General features: G+C 37.4%; 2 protein-coding genes across 5 annotated transcripts in view; one reads left to right on the top strand and one right to left on the bottom strand.

The window, feature by feature from the left end:
- LOC136855908 (transcription elongation regulator 1-like) overlaps nucleotides 1-13,498 on the bottom strand; it is a 40,954-nt gene extending 27,456 nt beyond the window's left edge. Inside the window, exons 1-8 of one of the 4 annotated variants that reach the window (XM_067133357.1) lie at nucleotides 13,323-13,498; nucleotides 10,129-10,426; nucleotides 9,504-9,617; nucleotides 8,944-9,099; nucleotides 7,953-8,310; nucleotides 6,452-6,475; nucleotides 2,359-2,735; nucleotides 466-745 (exon numbers count right to left, since the gene is read on the bottom strand). In XM_067133357.1, coding sequence (XP_066989458.1) covers nucleotides 466-745; nucleotides 2,359-2,735; nucleotides 6,452-6,475; nucleotides 7,953-8,310; nucleotides 8,944-9,099; nucleotides 9,504-9,617; nucleotides 10,129-10,426; nucleotides 13,323-13,447 — 1,732 coding nt within the window. In that variant the 5' untranslated portion in view covers nucleotides 13,448-13,498. The remainder of the gene's footprint in view (nucleotides 1-465; nucleotides 746-2,358; nucleotides 2,736-6,451; nucleotides 6,476-7,952; nucleotides 8,311-8,943; nucleotides 9,100-9,503; nucleotides 9,618-10,128; nucleotides 10,427-13,322) is intronic. The other 3 variants (XM_067133360.1, XM_067133358.1, XM_067133361.1) reach the window with 3 other exon arrangements.
- Nucleotides 13,499-17,907: 4,409 nt separating this feature from the next.
- On the top strand, nucleotides 17,908-22,991 carry Adi1 (acireductone dioxygenase 1). The gene is made up of 5 exons (XM_067133356.1): nucleotides 17,908-18,062; nucleotides 19,432-19,572; nucleotides 20,316-20,435; nucleotides 21,433-21,612; nucleotides 22,756-22,991. Exons 2-5 carry the CDS (start codon nucleotides 19,450-19,452, stop codon nucleotides 22,876-22,878), a joined length of 546 nt encoding a protein of 181 aa, XP_066989457.1. The 5' UTR covers nucleotides 17,908-18,062; nucleotides 19,432-19,449; the 3' UTR covers nucleotides 22,879-22,991.
- The last annotated feature ends 3,566 nt before the right edge of the window (nucleotides 22,992-26,557 follow it).

The following is a 26,557-nucleotide window of genomic DNA, read 5'->3' as shown; positions in this document are numbered from 1 at the left end:
AAACAATTAAGACATGAATTTGAAATTAGAAAGAAGATACTGTTCTTTGCAAATAAAGAAATCATATGTTTATTTGCATCATCTCAGCTGGCTATCTTCTGGAACTTTATTATGTCAAGTATCAGAGTAAAACAGAACCTCTCAGCATAACGACGTAGAGAGTGTTTTAAGTATTTTTCAACTTAACATAATGAAATGAAATGAGAGCAGACTCAAATGTGAACCCAATTCCAGAGTGAACAATGAACAAGCATAAATGAAGAAATACTGTACATTTAATTCAACACAAAAAAGGTCATTATTTCACGCTTATCATGTCTACGTGATCCTTAGCATCCCAATCTCAATATTGTTCACTTGAATCATCTTGGAAAAAACTTTTGAACCATCAACAGATAACAGATGACAAATGAAGTTTCTCACAATGTGGAAAGACTAACGTGACACAAAGCACGGCTCGCTTACCTTCCAAATCTTTCAAGGGCTGAGGTTTCTCCCAGACAGACTCCTGTGTCTTGGAATTGTAATAGTAGCTCCTGCCGTCTGGCGCCTTGTGCTCCGTCCAATTTGCCGCCTGAGCCACCAGGTCTGGATCGAGGTTGGAGTCGTCCATCGTAGACGAAGGCGCTCCCTGGGTCACAATCGTCGTGCTGTTGGCAACGACGACAGCGCCACTGTTCGCTGAGGTGACGCTCTCAGTCCCTGGAATGCTGGTTGCCGTGGTGCCTAACCCAGATGCCGCTCCCTGAGAAGTTGATTAGTGTCAGTTTCATTCAATTATTTTGGTCAAGTTCTCCCACAATTGGGTTGGATCTCTCAAAAGTTCTCTGGACTTTTAGGTTGAATTATCATATCATAAAATTCCTACTGGTCTTGATTCTACTTCTTCATGTTTGTAATAATCCACAGAAAAAACTATTCCTCTTCTGAACATTTCACTACACATCCCAGCGAGGGTAACTGTACAAGTACCAATGACAATCAACACTGCTTATCCACTTACTCTTATTTGCACATTTCTGTCAATCTGCACTTGTCACAAACTGTTTAGCTACTAACCCATTGAGATTCCAGTCACATCTACTGGCAAAAAAAAAAAAAAAAAAAAAAAAAAAGTGACATTATTATAAAAAATCAACCATAACTATTTAAATATCCATTGGCAGTGGGGTCATGTCATTGACATAAACAAAGGAAATGTATATATCACTGAGAAGGAAATTCATCATCAATTTTTGGGGTCATGAATTTATAACTCTACATTTTCAATATTTAAGTTTTCAAAATTTATGTTCTTGGCTAAACTTCAATGCATCACTCCAACTACGTAATTATTTGGTTTCAACCTACGGCAAACAGAAAATGAAAATTTTCGTTATGTTACATGTCCTTACAACAAGTGCATTAATAAGCACAGCAGACAACAATCAACCATTTCACACTCATCAATTTTTTTTTAAGAGCTCAGTGCATTATAAGGGGGAAAAAACCAACCTCCTTTTATAAATGACCAAGTACTGCACTAGTGATTAGGAAGGAGGCACCATAACTGATGTAATAAATTGAACATTGTTCCAGAGTAAAATCATAATTTTCAAAATAATAAATCATATTAGTCAAAATGCCAATTCCCAAACTTCTAACAATGTACATTACTTGCCTTCACTTTACTCTCCTCCACTTTCAATGTACTTTCATCTTTATCTGAACCTCTGATCAATGTAACTAGAGTAACCTATGCTCAAATTTCAATAATGCTTTAGATAATTTAGAAGTCTTGCAGCAGAGTAAATAATGTGCAACCCTATAAAAAAAAACTTTGCGCACAAAATGATCGAGTAACCTAATGAGGGCACTGAGTTAATCTATTTAGTCCTACTATATCAATATATTAAACAAGTGACCAGCTTTGAGAATCAAAACTTTTAATTCCTATTGATATGAAGAAATCCACATTCCAACAATGGGCAAGATGTTTCAATTTGTTACTACCAGTTCACTAATCCATAGACAGTATTCTGCTATTTACTGGTTATACAGCTGTGGATTTTAGAGACGTTATAATATCACTAGGACTCCATGTTCCTACATTTTTACTATCTTCGTATAATTTGTGAAGTCAAAATTTGCTATGGTATACATGGATATTTTTTGCAATATAATTTTGAGGGGCTTCTTATAATGCTTCTTTTTTGCTGAAAATTGAAAATTTCCGTGATGGCAGATCTATAAAGAGGAAATGCAAAATGCCTTTCAAACGTATAAATTTGTTGAAAATGCCCTAAACACCCCCCCCCCAAAAAAACACAATCTGAATCCCGCCTTGTGCAAACAAATGAAAGGATCTTGTAAAATTACCTCCGGCCAATTTAAAGGATCTTGTAAAATTACCTCAGGCCCTGTAAGAGGTTCTGATTCATGCTGCTGCTGAGGCTGTTGGGTTTGTTGCTGCTGCTGTTGCTGCGGCTGTTGCTGTGCGGCTGGAGGAGGCTGCTGTTGCTGTGTCTGGGGAGGCTGTTGCTGTGTCTGGGGAGGCTGCTGCTGCTGCGTCTGGGGGGGTGGCTGTTGGTGGTCACCCATGTGACCTGGGCCAGGGCCTGGCATTCCCCCCTGCGGGGGCATCCCTCCCATCCCGGGAGGTGGCATACCCCATCCTGGGGGACCCATGGGGGGCCCAGGGGGCATTCCTGGTCCGTGGTAACCGTTCCATCCAGGGCCTGGCCCAGGACCAAAACCTATTAAAGACACAATGTCTTGAATTAACAATCTTTTACAAAACACTTGAAATAAAAAAAAATTAAATCCATTTGCATACTTGAATGTATCATAAAAAGAATTTGATCTGTAACACAAACTTAAATATATCTTAAAATGAAGTCTCTCATGAATCCTTAATTCCTGACAACCTACCAACTGTGACACAAAACTCCCTATTTCATGCAATCTTGTTAATGTCTTGTGCTGCACCTCTTAACAATGTGGTCACAGTCAAAATACATATTTTTTAAATTAAAATAATGTTCTTTTCTTCTTTGATTCTGCATAAAATGAAGTTTGGTAAACATTCAGGACAAAAGACTCAGTTACTAATGAAAACAAAACCAGTTTGAAAACACAAAGCAAAAATTCGTCCACCTCCCACTGGCTTGGAGCTTACAATATCCCTCTATAAAGGCAGATGATGAAAATACAATTAACATCCACAACTTTACAGGTACTGTAATAATTTATCCCAAACCATCCTATCAAATTCTTACAAAACACAATACAGTGTTTATATATTCAAATTTTACATTTTTGTGCATAAGGGTAAAATGATACATTTCTTGTCATGAATACACGCAGGCAAATAAAATATGGCCATGAGATTGGAATGAGATCAATCTTTCAAATTAATCTTAGCATAAAATTTTGCCACTGACAACTAAACACTTATGCTAGCACCCTGCAATACATAGAAATTTAACATTTTTCTCCACACGGTAACCTACCTTCCCACAACTCTTGGCTAAGGAAAACATAGACAGACACAAACACCAAACATGCTCTTAAAATTCACACAGAATCAGCTATCAAAGAAATGCTCAAAAAGCCACAACATGCAGTGTGAGGAAGCTTACATTAGTTTACATTCAGCTATAGAAATCACTTGACCACCTCTACTAATTTTATGGGGAGGAAAAGGTCCCACTACTTGAGACTAACAACTGTAATTCTATTCATGAAATACTGTACCAATGATATCGCCATGTGCATCATTAGAACTTCACAACATTCTGAATGTGACAATTCATACGCTGTGACACTTGACATAACAAACCAAATAACTGAAGTATCCACTCCACAAGAACCATTGCTATAGAAGTGTGTAAAGAGATCACCAACTTCTGCCAAGACTGAGTGATGAAGTTACATTCCTCCTGCTCCAAAATGTAGACACTTTTGCTCGTCACAAAGCCTAACTTTTTGAAAAATTTTCATTTTAAAACCTACAAACACTGTTTAACTTTTTCTACAATGCTGCTAATAAACAAAACAAACAAAAACCTCACTGTCCTGAGTTATTAAATGTGTAATTATAAACTTGGACATCAAAAGAGCTAACAAAAATCAACGGATGAATACTGAAACTGTTTTCTAGTAATGAGACCAAACACAATGCTCTTGCATCAGGAAACTTCATACATGTACCCAAATTTAAAGAATCTAAAATACATATAAAATATTTTTTGGCATTGCTGGATCAAGATGTAATTCAATACATACACTTGATTTTTAAAAATATAAAATACACATTTTGTATCTTAAAAAATGTAAAATAAGACGTTCTGTATTTTAAAGTATTGCTGATTCAAAATGTAATACTAATTAAACAGCCCACCTCCTTTGTTTCTACTCTATCTTGAATTACCAGTTCTTATCTGCACATCTCACGTCAAGATAGTTATGAGACTTGCATGTATTTGTATCAACTCTAGACCTATAAGAATATCGACTAATTTTCTTTTACAATTGCCTTTCCCATTCTTAGAATTGTTTTGTTCATATTTTAGCCTTCCATCAATCCTGCTTTGACAGAGGTTTGATCCAAAACTGTAGTTAGAAAACAACCCTTTGGAAATTATCATACAAAATCAAGTGGCAAAGATTATTATTCCCATTAAGTACTTCCACCTCAGGTCCTACGAAAAAAGGAAGAAGAAAGGGCAAGTACATAAATATGAGGTCATTTACTCCACCACAAATAATGGTTAACACTCTGCAATGAATTACCATGGAGAAGATAGATACCTATGTAGATCTAACAACAGAATGAGTAGCCCCGACAGAATTAAAATGTGAAATTCGGTATCTATATTTCTCTACCAGTCTCAGAAGTTTATACTCTTAACACTTTGTCAAAATACACTTTCCAACAGAACTGATTAAAATAGAGATACCTGTATTCCCATTCAAAATCAACACTAATCCCTTTCTGTCAGCCTTACAGTACTGACATTGCTCACACCACCACAAACTGGACTACCTACCCTCTGACATATACAAACACAAACCACTATCAAAAGTAGCTGCTGATAAAACAACTTCCCCCAAAAGTGAACTTATTTAAAAAGTCATCACACTAAGGTCAGTCTGGGAGAAGTTACACCTCCACTATGAGGCTCAGAGCAGACCAGCGATTCAACTACGAAATTACAAACCACTATACAATCTTGGAGAAGTGATGCATCCTTTGTACAGGTCAGAAGAAATCAGTAATTCAAAGTTGATAGTATGAACTACTGTACAATACTAAAATACTATAAAGCTTTCCACATTCACTATATAATGTCTCACCTGTCGGCACGTATAAGCACTTGTTAAAGCACATCAAGAAAATAATAATACAAAGCCTACATGGGGAACACACAAAACAGCAGTCGTTAAAGGACAGCCACTATAAGCTAAGGATATATATATCAGGGTTTTACTACCTAGTCTAAAAGGGTTACATAAGACTAATCATACAATTCACTGCTTATGAAAAAAGTAAATAAGCTACTCTGATTTACCAAGTGGACAATACCCTAAATGAAAAAGCTATAAGTAAATACACAAGGTTACTGTTATCACTAAGGCTATATAATAGACCATCAGGTCAAAGTTTAACGTTCTTTGGAGCTAGTCTCGGGGATGGAGCAAATATGGGGCAAGACAGTTACAGAAACTGGATAGCTAAGTGGAAACAGATCAATTACATGAACAATATGAAGCAAAGACAACGCTAATGTCACGCTATGTACAAATTAGCACCCTACCACAACTACATAAGGTTGTTTCAAAACATTTTTTGGAAAGAAATGCATCAATGATTTCCCCAAATGTGTCTGGACTTTCAGGCACTAGCAGTAAAACATGAGGAAGTTGAGAAACTCAATTAACTACAGGGCTTACATCTGTCTGTCTTTGAATACCTTTCAAGTTTTAATTTTTGATGTCGCAAATGATCTGAAGCAATAACAACTTACTGAAAAGGGTACTTTTTCTTATTTCACTTTAATCATTCAACTTCTGGACAGTTTTAAGTTATCTAGAAGATTTACTTCCTTTATATTCCAAGCATTAGATACAGGGGGGGTGTAAAAAAAAAAGAAAAAAAAAAAAAGTTGGAACTGTCAAGTTAAGCAGCGCCAATTACTGCATCATATTCAAGAATGCAAATCAAAATTACACAGCAAGACTGATCTTTTATGATCAAAAGCAGCCCACTAATGCTAGCACGAGTCTTGGTAATTTTTCGTGAAAACTTAGAACTTTTTAAGCAGAAAATAGTCCATGCTTCACCAGATTGCTAAAATCAAACGCATGCATCCCGCCTAACCACTGATTTTAAAGGGCAGGATCCACTTGATAAATCACTGTTCTAATAACTATGACAACACCTAAAGATGCTAAATCCACCTTCGCTCACCCGAACCAAACCCCGGGCCAAATCCTAAACACAGAGAAAGGAGGGGAAAAAGTGAGAAACATTTTACCCTAAACACATACATGTCTGTAAATTAGAGCATGTTACACACAATTTACAATTCCTAAACACAATACTAGAATTTTAGCAACAGAGGCAATAGACAATAAGTGCTTCTATTGATGTTCTAATTACAAATTCTCTTTACAAACTTTCAAATAATATGTTACTGAAATTAACATCCAAATGTACCATCCAAGCTTTGATATCTTGTAAAATTTTGCTGACAAATGAGAAAAAAAAATTAACCAAAAGCACACTCCACGAATGAAAAGTTAAATATTATATGTGCATAACTTAAAGTAATGGTTTCCGTCCAGCCAGTCATGATTAGCTTCAGTGATACTGGCTAGATACTTACACAGGGCCCAAAAAACTCAAGTACCTGAACTTGGTGCCTCCAATCTCTTTACTAATAATTTTTAGGACCACAATACCAATACCTTTTTGGTATTATACAAAAGGCATTTAATCCTGGTTAAATTACATCTCCTTCAATAAGATACCCCTTAAGGATGTTCAAGTTTTTGATAAATTACAACTTGTGTCACTGGGTAATGAATGAGTTGAAAAAATAAAAAGCCATCCACTTTTTAGTCATGAAATACTGGGGAAATCACATACTTCATCCCTTCCATTCTTCTCATTGAAACACCGTACTTTCTTGGTCTTTCTAAAATTTACTTCATAAGAATAAACTTTTATGCAGTGTATATAATTTTATCATGAAGTCATCAAACATAAACTTGTTGATCCAATGTTCTTTAAGTCACAACAACATAAAATGATATGCCATCTTTTCTTTGTAAACATTATAGCTAATTACACTTTTTAAATGGAGATATAGTTTTAGATCAATGTTTTGCAAGCCTTACAGAGTTGCCATACACCCCCCATTTGACAAAAAAGACTATAGTGTGGCATTATATATACATGGTAAGGGATTGGAAAACTATAAAATTAATATGTTGAACAGCACTAAATGTTTACACAACTGAACAGCTCTATGCTGCTGGCCCTAATCAATGTAGAATCTGAACCATAGCACAAGAAGTACTTTACAACTTCTATTAAAGTTATATAGAATATATAGAATTTAGGCTACAGGCCATGCACTGAGACCTATGAGGTCGCTCCAGAAATTGCGAGTGAAAAGGTTATGATGGAGTAACAGGAGGAAAACCTCCGTTGCTCTATGAAGCAACTGTTTGGAGAGGTAGGACAGTACGATGGAAGAAAGAGAATATGAATGGAGGTACATTAAAAGGAGTGAAAGGGGTTGCAGCTAGGGGCCAAAGGAAGGGATGCTGCAAAGATCCTGAAACAATGCCTACAGTGCACCACATAAGATGCACTGACGGCACTAACCCCCTCTGGAGAAAAAACCCTCCTATAGTTCACATTACAATTTGGAGAGGAAAAAAAAAAAAAAAAAAAAACGTACCTGGGGGTCCTGGGGGCATGCCATATGGTGGTGGACCACCAGGTCCTCCTGGGTATGGGCCTCCTGGGGGCATTCCAAATGGAGGTCCTCCTGGTGGTGGTCCCATACCACCTCCTGGAGGGCCCCACTGACCTGGAGGTCCCTGCCAATTGGGGCCACTGCCGCCTCCCCCTCCACCGCCACCGCCGCCTCCGTCATCATCCTGATCGTCCTGCTCGCCGTTCTCTTGGGGAGGAGCATTTGACCCACCCGGCCCTTGGCTGCTGTTGCCAGCGTTGCCGCCAGCATTTGGCGGAGCGTTGTTGCCACCTCCCTGATTGGGGGGAGTCACTCCTGCTGCCTGGGCCATAGCTTCAACCTGTCAGTAAAAGTTATAATATTCATTCAGAGAAATGAAAAGCGGTTTAATAGACCTGCTATTTTATATATGTCATCTTAATTTATGACCAACAATAACCCATTTTATGAAGAGCCAAAAATTATCTGCTCAAGTTTCTGATTAAACGAAGGAATTCACGGACTCTCAACAACTTTCCTCATTCCAAAGGCTACTTTGAAATTAATGTGTTTGTTACTTACTCAAACTGCAAAACTTAATTCATAGAGTAAAAAATAAATGGTATTCCCTGAGGGGTCAACAACCCTTTAGCAAAAAAAAAAAAATAAATAAAAAAAAAAATAAAATAAAATAAAAAAAAGGCCTGCTAGCGAAGCACGTAAAAAATACCTGCTTATTTTCCTTGCATTACCATTTTATCAAGAAATCCATAATCAAGACAAGTATCAATTCTATCCCTATTACTATAATTCATTGGTGCTGGCCATAAACAACTAATTCAAACCTTCTGATTGTTCTCTAAGCCTAAAATGTCTGCTTTCTACAAATCCACCCACTGATAAATCAACATTATAACAGTAAACTACATTGTTTCCAAACAGAGCCATAACTAGATTTCAATGTAACAAAATTCTCTTTCAAGACAGTACTTACTTCCTGCTGCGTAAGAATTTTGATGCCTTCGCCCTCCGGCTTCGTCCAAGTGGTCTCTCTGGTGCGAGCGTTGTAGTAGTATGACTTGCCCTCGCCCGTTTTTGTTTCGACCCAAATCTCCCCGCTCAGGTCCATGCCACCAAACGAATTCTGCTGCTGCATTGGGAGGAATCATTGCTAAACATATAAACAGACTATAGGATTTAGGCCAAAGGCCAAGCGCTGGGATCTACGACAACACTCAGCGCTGAAAGGGAAACTGACGGTGAAAAGGTCTGAAAGGCGTGACAGGAGGAAAACCTTGCAGCTGCACTATGACTCAATTGTTAGGAGAGGGTTAAGGAAAGCAAGATGGAAGAGAGTACCAACAGAAGTACTTTAAAAGAAATTTTGAAAGGGGTTGCAGCTAGGGGCCAAAGAGATTGTTAAACATATTGACAAGAAACAAATTCCAAAATATGTGACTACATTTCAACAAACTCTGCTTTTCAAAATTGGTAAAAAAAAAAAAAATACTTTCAGTACATGAACTACCGCCATTCTTAGTTTACTATACTTACGTTCTGGTTGGGCTGCTGATTTGGTGGTCCTCCTGGGCCTGGTGGTCCTCCCATTGGTCCCCAAGGACCTGGTGGACCCATTGGTCCCATAGGCCCCATTGGTCCCATTGGGGGCTGTAAATATAAAGAAAAATGGAAAATTATAAATTAAAAAACCTGGAAAATTAAAAAATTTATCCTATTAGGCACAACCACCCGAGTCAAGAAATTGTATTTCAAATTTACTTAAGGAATGTCTAATCATAATTTTGTAAAAGAAAAAAATGGAAAACTAAGAACAAAGCAAAAATTATCCTAACACGATTTTACACAAAGTACGACTTCCTTACACAATCTGATACCTCACGTACAGCACTTGCCAGTTACTGAAGACATGGTCACTGGATTTAATTTGGCGTAAAGAATTACATTTACTATTTCCTACCATGTTTGCAACTGGTAAGGGCACCATTTACATTCAATTCTTCCTAATGAACACCATACAGTATTCTTTGGAAGCTTGAATTTCAAATCAATGGCCGCTGTGGGGTTGTTCCATATGAATAAGGCTCATCTTCTGAATAATAATAATAATAATAATAATAATAATAATAATAATAATATAATAATAATAATGAGTACTAACCATTCCAGGAGGTCCCATAGGTCCACCCATTCCAGGTGGTGGTGGAGGCATGGGTCCCCAATTTGGATCGAATGGTGGTGGTGGACCCCTTGGTCCAAAACGTGGTCCTCTGGATCCAAATGGTGGTGGGCCTCTAAATCCCGGAGGTGGTGGTCTAAATCCCGGCCCACCTCGTCCTCTAAATCTGGGTCCACCCGGTCCTGGTCCACCTGGTCCACCAGGTCCTCTTGGACCCATAGGCCCCATGGGGCCCATTGGTCCCATCGGCCCCATTGGGCCGAAGCCTCGACCTCTCCCTCTGAAAGAATAGAAATAAATATTGTCCATAAGAATAACCCCAAGTAGATAAAACAGAAACTGAATAACCCAAATAATTAATGATCAGATGCTAAAATTAAAACTAAAAGCAAATGATCAACTAGTAAAAATTGAAAAGATAAAACTGCAAAAACAAACACAAATGAAAAAAGTCCTTAGGTGAACCACCAAAAAATTCAAACTCAACTTCAAACAGGTAAGGCCAGGGTACAGGGTTACTATTTAGCATAAGGTTTTCGAAGTTATTAATCACCACTTGAGCACTTAGCTCTGATAAGCTGCTACAGAGATTGAGAGTTCTCTCCTGGCCCAGAAAAGATGTCAATGATACACTTCACAAACTTCATAACTCACATTTGCTCCTTCGTTCAAGAGCAAAAATCAATGACTTCCCTCCCAACACCAGCAACCTCTGGAACTAAACTCTTTCACCTACAGATGAGACTCCAGTAATGAAAAGTCACCAACCATGTTAAACCAACGGTTAAGCAAAAATTCTGTCTCAAAGGAAGACGCAGACAAGCATCATGGCTTCGAAGGCGAAACAGTAATACCTTCTTGTTGGAGTTTCTCCAGGAATTCATTTATCAAGTCTGCGGACTAATGAGTTAACCTGAGGGGGCGCTGTCTCTGTGTCATCTTGCAAGTTGAACTTCATCTTGTGTGTCAAGGACAGGGAAAGTATTTCTTTAGGTCTACTGGAAAACAGCGACCAAGATCGACAGATTAATTTTTAACTTAATCCATAACATGAAACAATGGTTTCACCCCTTAGAATACCTTCTGTTGACATGACAGGGTTCAATGAAGCAGCCACTGTTGCCTCAAAAGACTGTTATGCTTACAATTGTGCCCAATGATCTACTGAAAGTGCCAACAGCCTGTTATGTAGGAGAAGGACCCGCGGGTCCTAACAGATCCCTTGAACCTAAAGTCCGATCCTCTCCTAAAAGAGAGGCTGACGCACAAGTCTGCCCTGATGAGTGCTCTCAGTACTCTGGACATGAATAATATGACCTGGCAGTACTGATCAATGAACCACAAGCTGAGGTAGACACCTGAACTGAACAAGCACGTGCAAAACTGGACAAACCTCCTGTGGACTTCTCTACGATCAGACAAACCAAACTAGCAGATGCTGTGGGTAAATGCTCCTGCAAACAATCATACATGCATACACTGAGAGTCACGGATGAACCAAGAACATCTATAAAATAAAAAAGCAACCTTGACTGAATAGTTCAATTGCTAAAATCGGGAAACGATCAAGAGTAAATGTTTGCCTTCTAGCTGTGGACCTCCCAACCTCAAGGTAAGGAATAGGCTATATGAAATGAATGATAAGGGGATGAAAGGGGAATCCTCCTTGACAGTTATAATCCACAGTAACGTTAGGTCGAGGAGAATTTCAGTGCTTCACTTTTAGGATGAAAAATATTCTAGCTCAGGTTAGGATGGGGATGTTAGTCCAACCCACTTAAAATGGCACGTTAGGTTAGATTATAGATGGTCGGGGTAGGGTGCATCCCTGTACAGTCTGACGAAGGTTAGGTCAGGATGCTAACTTGTACAGCACGTCTAGGTCAGGTTAGGATTGGGGTCAAGGGTTATGAAAGCTTTCGCACCTCAGCCAGGTAAGGACCTGCTCCCACAGTGTAAGGATGGTTAGGTTGAGTTGTGCCCATTAATGATCATCCTTGCTGCATCTTCCTGCTTAATAAAATATGAACGAAATATGCCGATACGAACGAACGGCACCTTTTTTTGAGTGATTACGTTCTAAGATGTGATTTATGAGTTCCCTGCTTTTCTTAATGGTGCACTGCACTCGAGTTTTCAATTATCTTATGGTCAGTCCTCCACAAGAGAATATTATTTGATAAAAGAGGGGTGATATAAAATAAAGAAAAGAGCTATGAATTAAAATGATCTTAGCATTATCCTACCAGTTCTGGCCTTTGGTAGTGATATAGGTAAACTGGGGCAGGCTACCAGTACAGTGCAGGTAGCCCATTATTCCTCACTTTAATTAGGAATTGATCCAAGTGAAAAATTTAAATATTTCAACTAAATTCACATAAGCCAATTAGCCTATTTTACTTTAATCACATAACATGTAGGCGTTGGCGATGAACATTAAAAAGGAAAATTGAAAACCACAAACGAAAGACAGACATTAAACAAAGGCATAAATAAAAGGTGGTACATAAAAACTAAAGACACAGACATATTAACATTAACAAAGGCATAAATAAAAGGTGGTACATAATCAGGTCGCCGATTGGCTAGAATTGGGCTGCAGAAGTAGGCCTGGGCTACTGGTCTTCAGTTTTACCTTTGTTAAGCCGTAAAATGAATGCCAAACTGAAAATTATCTATTACTTAAATTATTAATGAAATATTTTACTTTAAAAATGGCGCTCATGGGAATGGTCGTGATATAATAAAATCGTAAGATATTCCGCTATTAATAAGGTAGGCCCGTCCCTAGACGCCCTAACAAGCAGAGGCTTTAATAAAAAGAGATTATTTAAGTCGCATGGATATTAAAATGAAGAAGCCGACATGGAAATTGTTTATAGGAACTAAAATAAGTCAATAGTTTATCAATAAGCTTAACGTGGGTAGATGCCGGTATAGAAAACAATACAATGAACCCTAGTTAATAATTATCGTTTATGGGTTAATAACCGGCCATAAATGGCCAAAAAACATAAATTTCCAGGATACAAAGAGGAAAACGACTCTAGTTTAGGCAAATAAAGACCCGCCTCGCCAACACGTCGGGGGGGAATAGTGATGGAGACGAAAGAACATCTCTCCTCCACCACCAAAATCCCTCTCCCCAACAAAAACGCCTCTTTTCTCCCTCTCACCTGAATCCTCCTCGCCCCCTCATCGACATGTGAGGTCCCGGACCCACGTCGTTGTCACCTTCGGTGTTTCCTCCATCCCCGGGAGCCGATTTGATTTGTTCGGGAGCCTCCACTTCATCCGACATTTTGTTTGCGTTCCTTCTTGTTATGGCGTCCGCGAGACTGAGGCCGTGACGTCGGTCAAGGAGGCTGTTCCCTTTCGCGCGTCTGGGGCTCTGAAGCGCTGCTCATCCTGCCTTTCCTTGTCATGGAATCCATTGCGGCCGCTTCCCTTGCACTTGTAGACACGTTTATTATGTACATTTGCGTTTATTTGATTGATCTTCATCATTTAGAGTCCATAAACTCCTTCATAGACTTATAAACAAGGCTAAAAACATGGATGTTGCCGCGGCTTGGTTCCCGCCACGGTCGCCGACTGGGATATTGACTGCCTTCTCTTTATGTTTTCGTTCGTGTTTATGTCTTTTCTTTCTGTTTATGGTTTTTACTGCCTTTTTCATGTTTTTAAATTCATCAATAAGGGGCTGGTACTAAACACGGCGCCCATATTGCGCATGAACTGGTAGTTTTACCCCTGCCCCTCCTGGGGTCACGTTCCATGCACCTCTAAACACCTGTATAAAATACAGCTGCGTTTATTTAATTAATCTTCATCATTTAGAGTCTACAAACACCTTGGTAGACCAATAAACAAGAAACAAAATCATTAATTTGCACGCATACAAGAGAAAAAGAGTTCGTTAAGGAACAGCTGTAAGAGCTTGCTACACCTCCAGCCATATGTTGAACCTACAGTTGGATTTATTTATTTTTTTTAGTCATTTACTTTCTACAAACATTTTGATAGGTCAATAAGAGCAAAACGAAAGCACTAATATGCACGCATACACACGATAAAAAGTTTATTAGGAAACAGCTGTATGAGACGTGTCAGGGAGATTTTTTATATCTAAGACACCTGCAAGATTGTCGATACATGTTGATTTAAAGCATGTTGTATCTATTGACTTTTGTCTATGGTAAAATTGCAATTGTTTACAGAATGTAGATTTTTCATAAATTAAGAAAGCCTGAGTTAGAATGAGTAGATTCAAAAGTATATGTTTGTTGATTAGCAGAATCCCAGGGTCCACACTATCCCTCATACTTCCCTCAATAAATTATAACCGTTAGTGTGGTATGTCGTGATAAATAATTCAGAAAGAGTGAAAATCACACAAACACACATACAGATATACGTATATATATATATGTGTGTGTCTGATCTAATTCCTGGGTCAACAAAGGTCATTGAATTTTCCAGGAAACGCTTTTGAATTGTTAATTTCTTTGAGGTCGATCTGCGGGATCTTGCTGCCTAGGCTTCATACTTATTCAAGTCTGAAAAATCTGTAACTCGACTGCCCTTTAATATTATTGAATTTCTGGTTCATTTAAATCATCAGCGATATTGTTTTCAAATCACAGAATGAAAAATTTGTCCGCAGAGCATCTGGGAAACAAATGCCGTTTTTTCAAAGATGGCCGCCCTTCATACACAACATTAGTCACAGCTCCATAGATTTTGTTTACGTTTTGTCGTCCGCAAGTAAGCCGAACTCCAGACGAACTTGTTATCTCTCGACTAAATATATTATGACCTCAAAATCTGCGTGTCCCCTTTAACGCGAGGCTTTAATCATGAATTACGGAGGAAATTCCGTGGCATATTGGGTTAAATACTTGTTGCCAAGCTACTAACAGAGACGTTTACCCCATTTGTTTATTATGTGTCTTTCAAGTACATATTTTATGAGAAAATGCGCCATCAAATTGCAGCAAAAAATTCAGACGATATCTCATCTAAATTTAACTCACAGCCTACGCTCTTTATCAGAAAGACTCGAGTATAATCAACTATTCTTTCAACATCCATGAAAATTCATCAGTAAAGCCCACGATACGCTTACACACACGAACACGCATATGCGTTGGCGTTTTTGCTTCAAACTGGTAAAAATACACAGTACATACATTGTGGTAAGAAAAATTATTGTGTGTGCAAAGTTGACAATAAGCTTAATGTCGTTACTTTGTTCAAAACCGCTAAAAGCCTTTGGGAACAACATCACCTCTATGTGGTTTCTAAACACGGAGAGCTATACCTCAATCTTATTTATTACCTACGAGAGTCTGGTTGCTATTGTTAATAGTACTGTAGTACCCAGGAGTCAGGGCCTGGTAGTACCTGAACTTACCGGACACTTAAGGGACTGGCTTTTTGATAAGTTACAAAGTCTGTTAATGAACAAAGGCCCTTTGTTACAGTCTGAACTTAGACATTTTCTAGATATCTTAGAGCTAACAGCAATTCCATGTGGTTTCTAACCTAAATTAATCTGTAATTTACACTTTAAATTTAAGATATTTCTTAAAAATATTTCACATCTAAAGTGATGAGTTACGAAAAAAAATTATCATAATAATGTACAGTATATGATAAGCGTTGATATATGTCATCTTGTTTCTAAATTTAAATTCACTGTTGATTTACATTAACTAAAAGTTAAACACAACGCATGAGTGGTTTTGCTCAAAATAAATGGAAAAAATGTATATCTCAAATGGAGTTTAAAAAAATAAGGGCACTGATGAAACAAAATGATAACAATATATAAGGGCATTTGGTTTTCCTAAATCCACACACACACACACACACGACAGCAAGTACCAAGTAAGCTAGAAAGGTGACTTCAAAAACTAGTTATTTCGTACGGCACTCGAGGTTTATTGGGAAAAGGAGACTCTATACAACTATTGCAAATGCAGAACTGATTTTCGAGTTCCGTATTAACATAAAAAAAATTAAAGATAATAATAATGACTTTCAACATAACGGTAAAATGTAATGAATTTGGGTGATGTCATGTTCACATAGTGCACGCACTTCCGCATATGCGTACGCAGGAAGGATTAAACATTTGTTCTTTTCTCATGTAAACATTTCTAATATTATTATTCGTCTGCTACCATAAGTGACATTTGTAATACACTTATTAAGAACTGAACAAAATAAGTAAATCTCATTTTCCTAAATATAAAAGTAAGTGAATTACGAATCTAATAATTGAGTCTAGACCCAGTTACACAATGGCTACCGATGTGTACCCTACGTTACACGCCTTCGAACAGATGTGGTTCTTTCACCTTTGCTAATAGCGGCAAGCTGTAGAATTCATATCACAAAAATTCATAAACTTCCAGATGTGGGTCCATGATAATTCACACGGATAAGCATGCACAAAGGGCATATCAATATACCTCTTGTCTGTCGTTTATCTGTCAAGAAGCAACGCCCGATAAGTTACCAAAAACGCCATACGATGCTACTCGTGATTCTGATTTGGGAAAGATTTTATCACGGGAAAATTATGGCAGCCTACTCTTTTTTGGGCTGCCTACGGAAGCCGTAGACTAATAGTTGGTTTAATTAAATATAGCGTGTAAAGGGAACCTACCTATATCTAGGCCTGTGTACATTTTTGTTCTGGTCAAAGCAGTAATGAGATCAGTGTTCACGGCCCTGTTCTATGAACATTTCGTAAATGTAGCTGTGCTTGTAATGTGTGCATTATCTAGGGTCCAGTGGAATAAGGAGGATTAATGTATCCACTCTCTGCCGGTAGGCCGGGGAGGGGGTGGTACCACAGGGGAGCAGGGGTGCCTGCTATGGTACTATGCATGTAAGTGATATATCTACTTCTGCTTTTGCAGTCAACATAATTTAAGATTAACGTACAGTCATAATCTAATTACGCTTCAAAATGCCAATGAAGACAGATTTAATGTTTATACTTTTAGTTATGCATATTGTATAATATTACATTGTATTGTTAGTTTTATAGATTTAAGGATTGCCTGTTGTGGTGTTTGCAAAGATGTCAGTGCATGCAGTTCTTGAGTCATTAGTAGGACATCTAAAGGCAAGAGAGATTGCTTGAAATTCAAAGCACACCTCCAGCGTGTCGAAAATTATACGTTTGCTCAAAAACCCCATTCATTGTTTTCAAGGATACTTTTGACACGATTTATCAGTGCATTGTTTTAGGACCTTTATATAACTCGTCAATGTTATATGCTTAGACGATGGACAATGATGATAAGATACGATAATACCTCATCACAAAGACAAGCAGGGGAGGTTACACCCGACACCTAATCTTGAATGTTGTTTATCATGCATTAATCAAGTCTAATAGGCGAACTTGTCATTCACGCTGCTCAAGTTATCAGAAAATGAAGGACAATTGCCAGTGTTTTAATAATGAAATCGAAGGTGAGAGCAAACCATGCCTTTAATCGATTGTATGACTTAGGAAACTGCAAGAACTCATTAGGCCTAATTCATTAGCACAGACTGACAATCATTATTTAATGTATAAGCAATGATACAGACCTTAATTTAGAATATATCTTTCTTAGTAGTACGACAATATTGTTTACGCGGAGGACAATAAAAACATACAAAACACATTCAGAGACTTTTCTTTAAGATAAACAGTCTTCCTGATCACTAAATTGCTTAGAGAAAAGTAGTCCAATCTGCCATAATGGCTTTTAAACTAACAACAATCGCCATGCTAACCTAGTTGTCGAGAGCACGAAATAAGTGAAATTGGCAACTCTGTTTACAATCAAGCCCTCAACCTTGAACAAGGAACAGTCTCTCCTATCTGTACCCCAACAACAATAGACAAAGTAAGTTACTGTCAAACTACACAATTAAAGTTACTTTGTAGTACAAAGTTTATGTACTGTTCAAATGACTGTTAGATCTTTGTTGTTGAAAGAGTTTCAGTCTTATTGTCAGATGATTTGTTTTCAGTTATATTCGGCTAAACCGAAGACTGAGCTACAGGTTGTGTTGTGGATGTTGGAGAGACATAAGGGGACAGACAGTGACAAGTGAATGTCTTTGTCTGAACGTCAGGCTTACAGTGTATATTTACACACAAAGGGTGCACATGGTGCTGAAAGTGTCAACGAGAAGGATCTTACGAAATCCAGCAGTTACCGGTTATATATAGGAGCCTGACGAGTACAGCATTTAGCCTTATAGCCCGAAACAGTTACATGTACTGTAGGTGTACTGAGAAATAACAAGAGGATAGAGAGAACGCGAAAATAATAGCATCAACGTCCAGATTTCGAAGAAAATGAACGTGGTCGAAATATATCAGCTGTTATTTTCCCCCGAGTCATGTTTACATCGGTTAAAATGTCAGCGGAGTTACGGTCATTGTTCCTTAACGTTGGGTGACATTTTGACGTTTCGCTAAACCTGAAGGTCCACTAAAATGAATTTCAATTATTTTTTGTAGAAGTAGAAATACTGAATTAAATTTGGCTCCTTGAAATTAAAAGAGAAATCGGGTTGTTTAAGTGTAGTGGTGAGTGATTTCAAATTAAACATGACCAGTTTCATGTGCAAATGTACTCGTTGTTATATCGTGAATATTTAAAGGTACAGAATAAAATTAGATATAATTAACCCCTATCTGTATTTACAGGTTATTTATTAGTACGTTATGTTAAAGGTTTTATGTTAATATGCGAGAATGAGCCATTTGCATGATCAGAAAACGTACTTTAGCAGTTATCAGAAGGAAATAGCAATGACTATTCCCTTACCTTTTTGATAAAACTGAAGACTACTGGCGCGCCCCTATGGTTCGGTAACTGTCAGTTTAAGAGCAAAATGGGTGGCGTGTTTAGTACCAGCCCCCTTGGGTATGAACGTAAAAACATAAACAAAGGGCTGTCAATACCATAAACACAAACAAAAAGGGTAAACGTAAAATTCAAACATGAACAAAAAAAAAGGGTAAATGTTGCGGTCGCCGACTGGCGGGAACCAGGCCGAGGTAGTAGTCTTCAGTTTTACCATTATTTTTAAATGGGATCAACCCCCAATTTTATTATGATGAATTGGCAAGGAACTACGCTTACATATCGATAATGATGATGATGATAGTAATACTGTAGAAGAAACATATGAAGGAGAAGATGTACTCAGATATTTTATCATTATAAGGAAGGAACTAAAAGAAAACAAGGTATATTCCAGAACTCAGTCTAAGGCAAAATGGTGAGAGCCTGGTACATGGACGATAGTCTGGACGACCAGAGGTTAGAACACCACCGTTCCCCTCCGGAATTCGTGAACCTGGAAAAGCTGGCGACGGATACTGGAGTCCTGTACTGGAAGGTAGGAGTTGCCTTGGTTTATTTTTTCTATTTTCGTATTTTAGGCGTAGTTTTTAACTATTTATCTATTTTGTAATTTGTAATTAGATTTTAATGTTTTCTTTAGCTCTTCCCGTATGAATAATAATAATAATAAATTTATTTACAACTCGCAATGGATTTTAATGGAACGCTAACTAGGAAAACCGTGTGGAATCTTTCATAAAATTTTAATCTTGCAAAACATTAGTTGTTTTAAAAATGAAATCGTGAAGGCCACAAAACTTACAATATATATTTTATGTCAAAAGTCACTCAGGCTTCACGTATATTTATATTCTTAAGGTTTGTCTTTCGCTGAGTGTATACGTATGTATATATATATACATATATATTTATATATATATATATAATAAAACTAAGCCGTTTTCCTTTATAAGAATGTGGCTATAAAGAAAAACCATCTTCTAAATACTGAATCAAGGTCGAATTCCCTGTGCAGAGAACTTCGACAATATTAGCGTCGTATCCTCCGAGAGAGAGAGAGAGAGAGAGAGAGAGAGAGAGAGAGAGAGAGAGAGAGAGAGAGAGAGAGAGAGAGAGAGAGAGAGAGAGAGACGACGTTTATGTTAGGTTACGTAAATAAAGGGAATACCACGGAGAGTGTAACAACAGAATGGTACTAGGCCTTTCGACTTACTGCCCCTCACTTAGGTTGTGTTAGGTCTACGTTTCAAAACTGTCACATTTCCGTTCTTTTTTCAGCTGAATCCGGAGAAGTACGAATCGGACGGAACTCTGGACAAAATCAAAACTGACAGAGGGTACACTTATACCGATCTCATCAACGTTTGTCCCGAGAAACTACCCAATTATGAGGAAAAGGTTAGTTTATCTGATGGCACTGGGTATAGGGGTTAGTTTATTGTTGAACTCTCCTCTTCCTTCTTTCTTTATTTTCTTTCACTTCCTCTTACTTCTTCCTAATGAACACCTTAATATTCTTTGGAAGCTTCTTGAATTTCAGGTCAATGGCCCCTGTGGTGGGCTTGTTCCATATGAATAGGATTCATCTTCTGAATAATAATAATAATTAAGAACAAGATTTGATCTTAGTTTTGGGGGCTAATGGGCATTTTTCAAAGAACCGAGTCGAAACGTGATATTTTATTATAGCTATACTTCCTTGCTGAAGGTAAACTATATGCTTCATAACAAAATTTTTGCTTGAGTTGTCAAGTCTTTCATTATCACAACAAAACATCATGAACTTTCTACTCAGTGTCTTCAAGTCCCACTAATTTTCAAAGTCATTCATTTATACTTACTTAACATTGGAAACATCTCTATTCCAAGGCTGATAAACTGTAAACTTTCACTGAGCTGTTTTTTATTTTTTAGGGTAAGCCTCAAGATAGTATTTCAAATTTCACTTCGAATGCCACACTGAGAAATGCTAAGTTCTTCAACTGTAATGTTTGCAAAGATTCACTGACACTGTCTTGTCTTTGAGGTTAAAAAAACTGTGGTGTCAGGGGTTTTATCATTTTACATCAGAAAACCACAGTATTGTTAATTGAATTGGAATGTAGAATTTAGACCAAAGGCCAAGCGCTGGGACCTATGAGGCCATTCAGCGCTGAAAGGGACACTGAGAGAAAGGAGGTTTGAAAGGCGTAACAGGAGGAAAACCTCTCAGTTGCACTGTCAAACAACTGTTAGAGAGGGTTGAGGAAAGTCTGATGGGAGAAAGAGAATATGAATGGAGGTACAGAAAAGAGATTGAAAGAGGTTGCAGCTAGGGGCCTAAAGAAGGGACACTGTGTTCTTAAGATTGCAGTAGCGTATTGCATTTATTTATACATTGCACATCCTTCCACAGCTCAAAAGCTTCTTTGAAGAGCATCTCCATACCGACGAAGAAATTAGGTTTGTCCTGGAAGGCTCCGGTTACTTCGACGTTCGAGATGGGGCCGATCAGTGGATAAGAATCGAAGTAGTTCCAGGCGACCTCTTGGTACTCCCTGCTGGAATCTACCACCGTTTCACTCTGGATGCTAAGGTAAAGAGATGTCTTGTTCAGTTTTGAAAAAGGCGAGTTGGGTCAGTCTGTATTTATTGCCAGTAGTTTCAGTCTGGAATCGGGATATAAGATTTAGTCCAATGGCCAAGTGCTGGGACCTATATGGTCATTCAGCGATGAAAGAGAAATCAAGAGTCAAAGAGGTTTGAAAGGTGTAACAGGAGGAAGACCTCGCAGTTGCACTATGAAACAATTGTTAGGAGAAGGAAGGTACGATGGAATAAAAATATGAACAGAGGCAGAGCAAGAGAAATGGAAGAGGTTGCAGCTAGGGGCTGAAGGGACACTGCGAAGAACCTTAAGTAGTGCCTACAGTGCACCGCAAGAGGTGCACGGATAGCACTACACCCACCCCTCTACGGGGGCCAGTAGCTTTGAACCTCTGGATGTAGCTAATTCTCCGCTTGCAGCTTACCAGATGTTTTGAATGATATTAATTATTTATCTAGTCTATCAATACTTTTACAGAAATATGAATGTAAATTATACATAGTGCTTAACTACTTTCCATAGATTAGAGATCAATTTGACACTTGCCAAGTTTTCTGCTTGTTGCTGATGTTAGAACAGTGTAAAACTGAACAGCCCTACATCTGAGGCTGCACCAACATATGGAAAATACATGTAAAATTAAGATTATACTTTAGCTGTGTGATAAGTTTAGGAACCAAGTTTGAATGCACATAAAGAATGCAGATTTTCATTCGTGATATGTGTTTTAAGAATGTTGCATAAGACTAATGTATTTAAAAGCACAGTATATTCACGCGATATCTTTCTCTGTGCAACTTGACCAAAAACCTGATAGTAACAATCTCCTAATTACTTTAACAATTTTCTTTGTGCATTTTCCTCGCGATATCCCAGTTTTAAAATGAACTAAATTTTAAAGAATATGAATCTCAATTCAAAGAAAATTGAGTCTTATATATGAACATTATATTTCTTCGACAAAGACAGTTGTTTTATGTAAGAAATTCTGGTTTTCTGTAGACGCAAGCAGTCATGTACAGTACTGTATTTTCCACATTCAAAGTGCACCAGCTTAACTTTTAGGGCTTGGGGGATGTTTTCCCAAATGAATTAAAATAAACACTAAAAAATGTTTGTCTCTCGCCACAGAACTACATAAAAGCGATGAGACTCTTTGTAGGGGAGCCCGTATGGACGCCACATAATCGCCCGGCAGATGAAATGGAAGCTCGCAAACAGTACATCATTCAGCAGAAAAACCACTTCAAGTGACGTTATCACTGTGCTTATGTAAAAACAGTGCCAAAAGCGGTGATGGAATCTTCTGTTCACACTGATGTTGCTTTCAAGATTTCGGATTAAAGTTAATAAAGATGTACAAACCACCTGTCTTTCATTCGAATGATGTAATTCAGCATTGAACTAGTATTTTTTTGTGTGGGGGAGACAACGTTAGACTAAGAATGTATGAGATAGCTGGCATTAATTTTAATGCCAGTGTTGATAAAGACACTGGCATTAGCGAATGACTTGCTAACTGTCAAAAGAAAGCTTGACTGAAGAACTATGGATAATTTAGATAAGACAGAATCTGATTAATGGATAAATGTTATCAACTAATGATATGTTTATCAATAGTTTCCTCTTCTATTTTATCAATTTGGATGAATATATAAGACGGATGTCGCATTAATGGCCCGATAAACTAGTAAAAGAAAGACTGAGATGTTATTTCTGGTTTGTGATGAGAATGATAACTGCTGACGCATAGGCTACTGGGCTAAGATCTAAGATACAAAATACAAGACCGGGTAGATCTATTTCCACTTGCTTTCTCAAAACATTGAAGCAGGATTTACTATACAAATCACATCAACTTGACTTAGTCCTACCTAATAGGTGGAAAGTGTAGTTACCTATCCTGCCAGATGAACGATTTTTCGTTTTTTTCCTTTCTTCGACGAAAGTGACGTAGTTCTTGACGATGTTGAACTGGACGATTTGTTAACTTTCTTCTACAGTCCTGGAATATTGAAGGTTTTTTTCAGTTTCTTGAATGGATGTTTTCCTATTTTTACTTTCGTCTCTGAGATGAGGACGTCAGTAGGCCTACTTGTGATTTCGTATCCACGGTGTATCTTCATGTTACAATCATTGGACTTTTTATGAAGAGGAAAACTTGTAATACAGTAAGTACGATTCCTTTTTATATTTTCTCTTAGTAATTGTTTTATTTTAATTGGTTACAATACTGCTTTTATATTTTTTTCACACAACGAACTTTATATTTGAAGCTAAGCAAGATTTTTTTCCTTCTTATCAATATCCTTGTTAAACGGATATTTTTCTTACACTGGACGATAAATCACTGAGTTTTATATTGAACTCTGGATTAATAGGTAACTTGTTAAGAATTATAAGATAGATTATAAAGTTAAGAGAAATATATCAAATACGCACTAAAATTTACATATACCTAGACTGTGAATCAAGCACTTCAAAACCACCAGGACCATAATGGTAAACAAAGTGATTTTGATTCTATAGGTTTCAGACAAAAAAAAAAAAAAACGCTTATTATGTCTGAAATATCCACAAAATTTGAAACTTCAAAATGTCATGGTTTTATCATCGTCTCTTCGCTGGAAAATATAGAGTAAATGCAATTATCGACTTTTCTCTCGGAACGATGAAAAAAATCAGCATTTACAATATCATACAATAGTTTCAAGGTAAACTAAATGACACCATTGAGTTCGGCATACCTCTAAGCAAATGTAACCATGCATGGCTTACCAAAATTAGCTTATTCATATCAGTGCCACATTTTTTTGTGTTTCGAATTTTGTTTCTATTATGTAAAAGCCCTAAAGGAGAAATGGTTAATAACTGAATCTATGGACTCCATATATAATATGATAAGCGTAATCGACTATTTGTAATCGATTATTTTTCAATAATCGATTGCTTGAAACGATTAATATATATATATATATATATATATATATATATATATATATATATATATATATACACACACACATGGAATTGGGTGTGTACGATAATTCCAAGGAAAAAACTATAATTTTTAGCTCCCGTATGATAACCGTGGAAAAAGTTCATGACAACTTCAAACTCAAACAGCTTTAACAGAGGATTCGTCGATCTTATTATATAGAAGTCAAGTAATCGATTATTACTCGATTACTTTGCTGAAAGTAATCACTAATCGAGACTGCTAAAATTTGGTGTTTTCGCCCACCACTACTAAGAGAGAGAGGAATTCTTTCATGCTCACTCAGTTTACCCCGAGTTCAGCATTTCAAAAATGAGAGAAGGATTTCTGCCATAGTAGAACGTCAGCGACTCATCGATCAGTAGCCATATTTATCAGAGTGGTTTCAACGTATGACGAATCTCAGCCAAAAGTTAGAAGCAATCGTTCACTTTCAACATCTCATTCAGAACGTTTTAATTTCATATTTAATTTTAAATTTAAACAGAACGGTCGTCGTGTGAAAAATGGAATTTAAAAAGCGAGAATAAGAGTCCAATGACGGAGGCTTCATCAGAGATGTATGAGCCCAGGACGTGTCCCCTGCGCCTGGTAAGCTGAAATTTCTTTCTGCTGAGAACATCTTGCTTTTTTTCCCTTTTGTTTAATTATTATATATATATACGACTGCGTTATCTTTCACAAGCAGGGTGTGCAATATATACAGAAATATTATTGTTCTGAGGTCTGCTGCATCTGCAGTTTCCGCTTGGATTTCAAAAATCAGAAAGCGTCCTGGAGACAAACGCAACGTGCGGAGAAAAATACAGGTAAAGTAATTCCTTTCTATTCTAAGGCTTTGGGTCCTCTCTATATCTCTCTCCTAAACACGGCGAAATACATTTAACCATCCAGGGGCTAGTACTAAACACGGCGAAATACATTTGACCGCCCCCCCGGGGCTAGTACTAAACAGTGTAGATGAATCACTGTGTCGCCGTGTTTAGTACTAGCCCTCATGTGGAATTGGAGTTCGGATCGGAAACGAACTTTTACCGAAACTAGGCCTATATTTAATTTAAAATTCTTCAGATATTTAGTTGAAAAATATAGTTCCGAGGTTTTTTTTATGGATTTTTACAGCGAGAATTTATATTAGTCTACGCTATAATAAAATAAAGAAAACTGAATATAAACAAATCAAAGAAAACGTAATTTCATAGTAAACTCATCTAAAAAGTTTTACACTCGACAGATCATCTTTAGAAGATAATCCTTCAAGTTTTAAAACTTATATAACACGAAAATGATTATAACTAGAATAAGCTGAGGTTAGCCAGATAACTTGATGATAATTTAACTTCAGTAGAATCACCCAGCCGTTGCTGGAAGGTGGTTAAATGATTCTGATTCCCCTAAAATAGCTGGAAAGATTCGTCTCTGAAATGATTCTTTCACCTGCGAGTTAATATGGAGGACGCCGTATAATTTTCTAAATATCTTTCCATTATATTATCGTAAATATGACAAATTGTTAAGCAGTTTCTGACTTCAGATCAACGTTTTGGCATTTTATTTTAGATATATTAATATTTTAATTGGGATATTTGAATTGATTGATTGATTTATAGATTTTAGGCAGGCATGCCAAGCACTGGGGCAACTAAGGCCATTCAGCGTATGCACTTTGAATCAACTGTTAGGAGAGGGTGGAAAGTAAGATGGAAGAAAGAGAATATGAAAGGAGGTACAGTCAAACACAAACACAAACCCATACGCAAAGACTCGAGCACATTCAAGCACAACAAGCTGTTTAACTGAATTCAGTATTACATAATTTGTGATACAAGAAATGCCACATCAATAATAAAAGTTATTGTTATTCCAGGTGAATCTATATATATATGTTTATTACCTTATACCACAGAGAGAGAGAGAGAGAGAGAGAGAGAGAGA

This window comes from Macrobrachium rosenbergii, chromosome 33 (assembly GCF_040412425.1).
Source record: "Macrobrachium rosenbergii isolate ZJJX-2024 chromosome 33, ASM4041242v1, whole genome shotgun sequence".
Taxonomy (NCBI): Eukaryota; Metazoa; Arthropoda; class Malacostraca; order Decapoda; family Palaemonidae; genus Macrobrachium; species Macrobrachium rosenbergii.
This window is presented reverse-complemented; position numbering and strand designations above follow the sequence as displayed.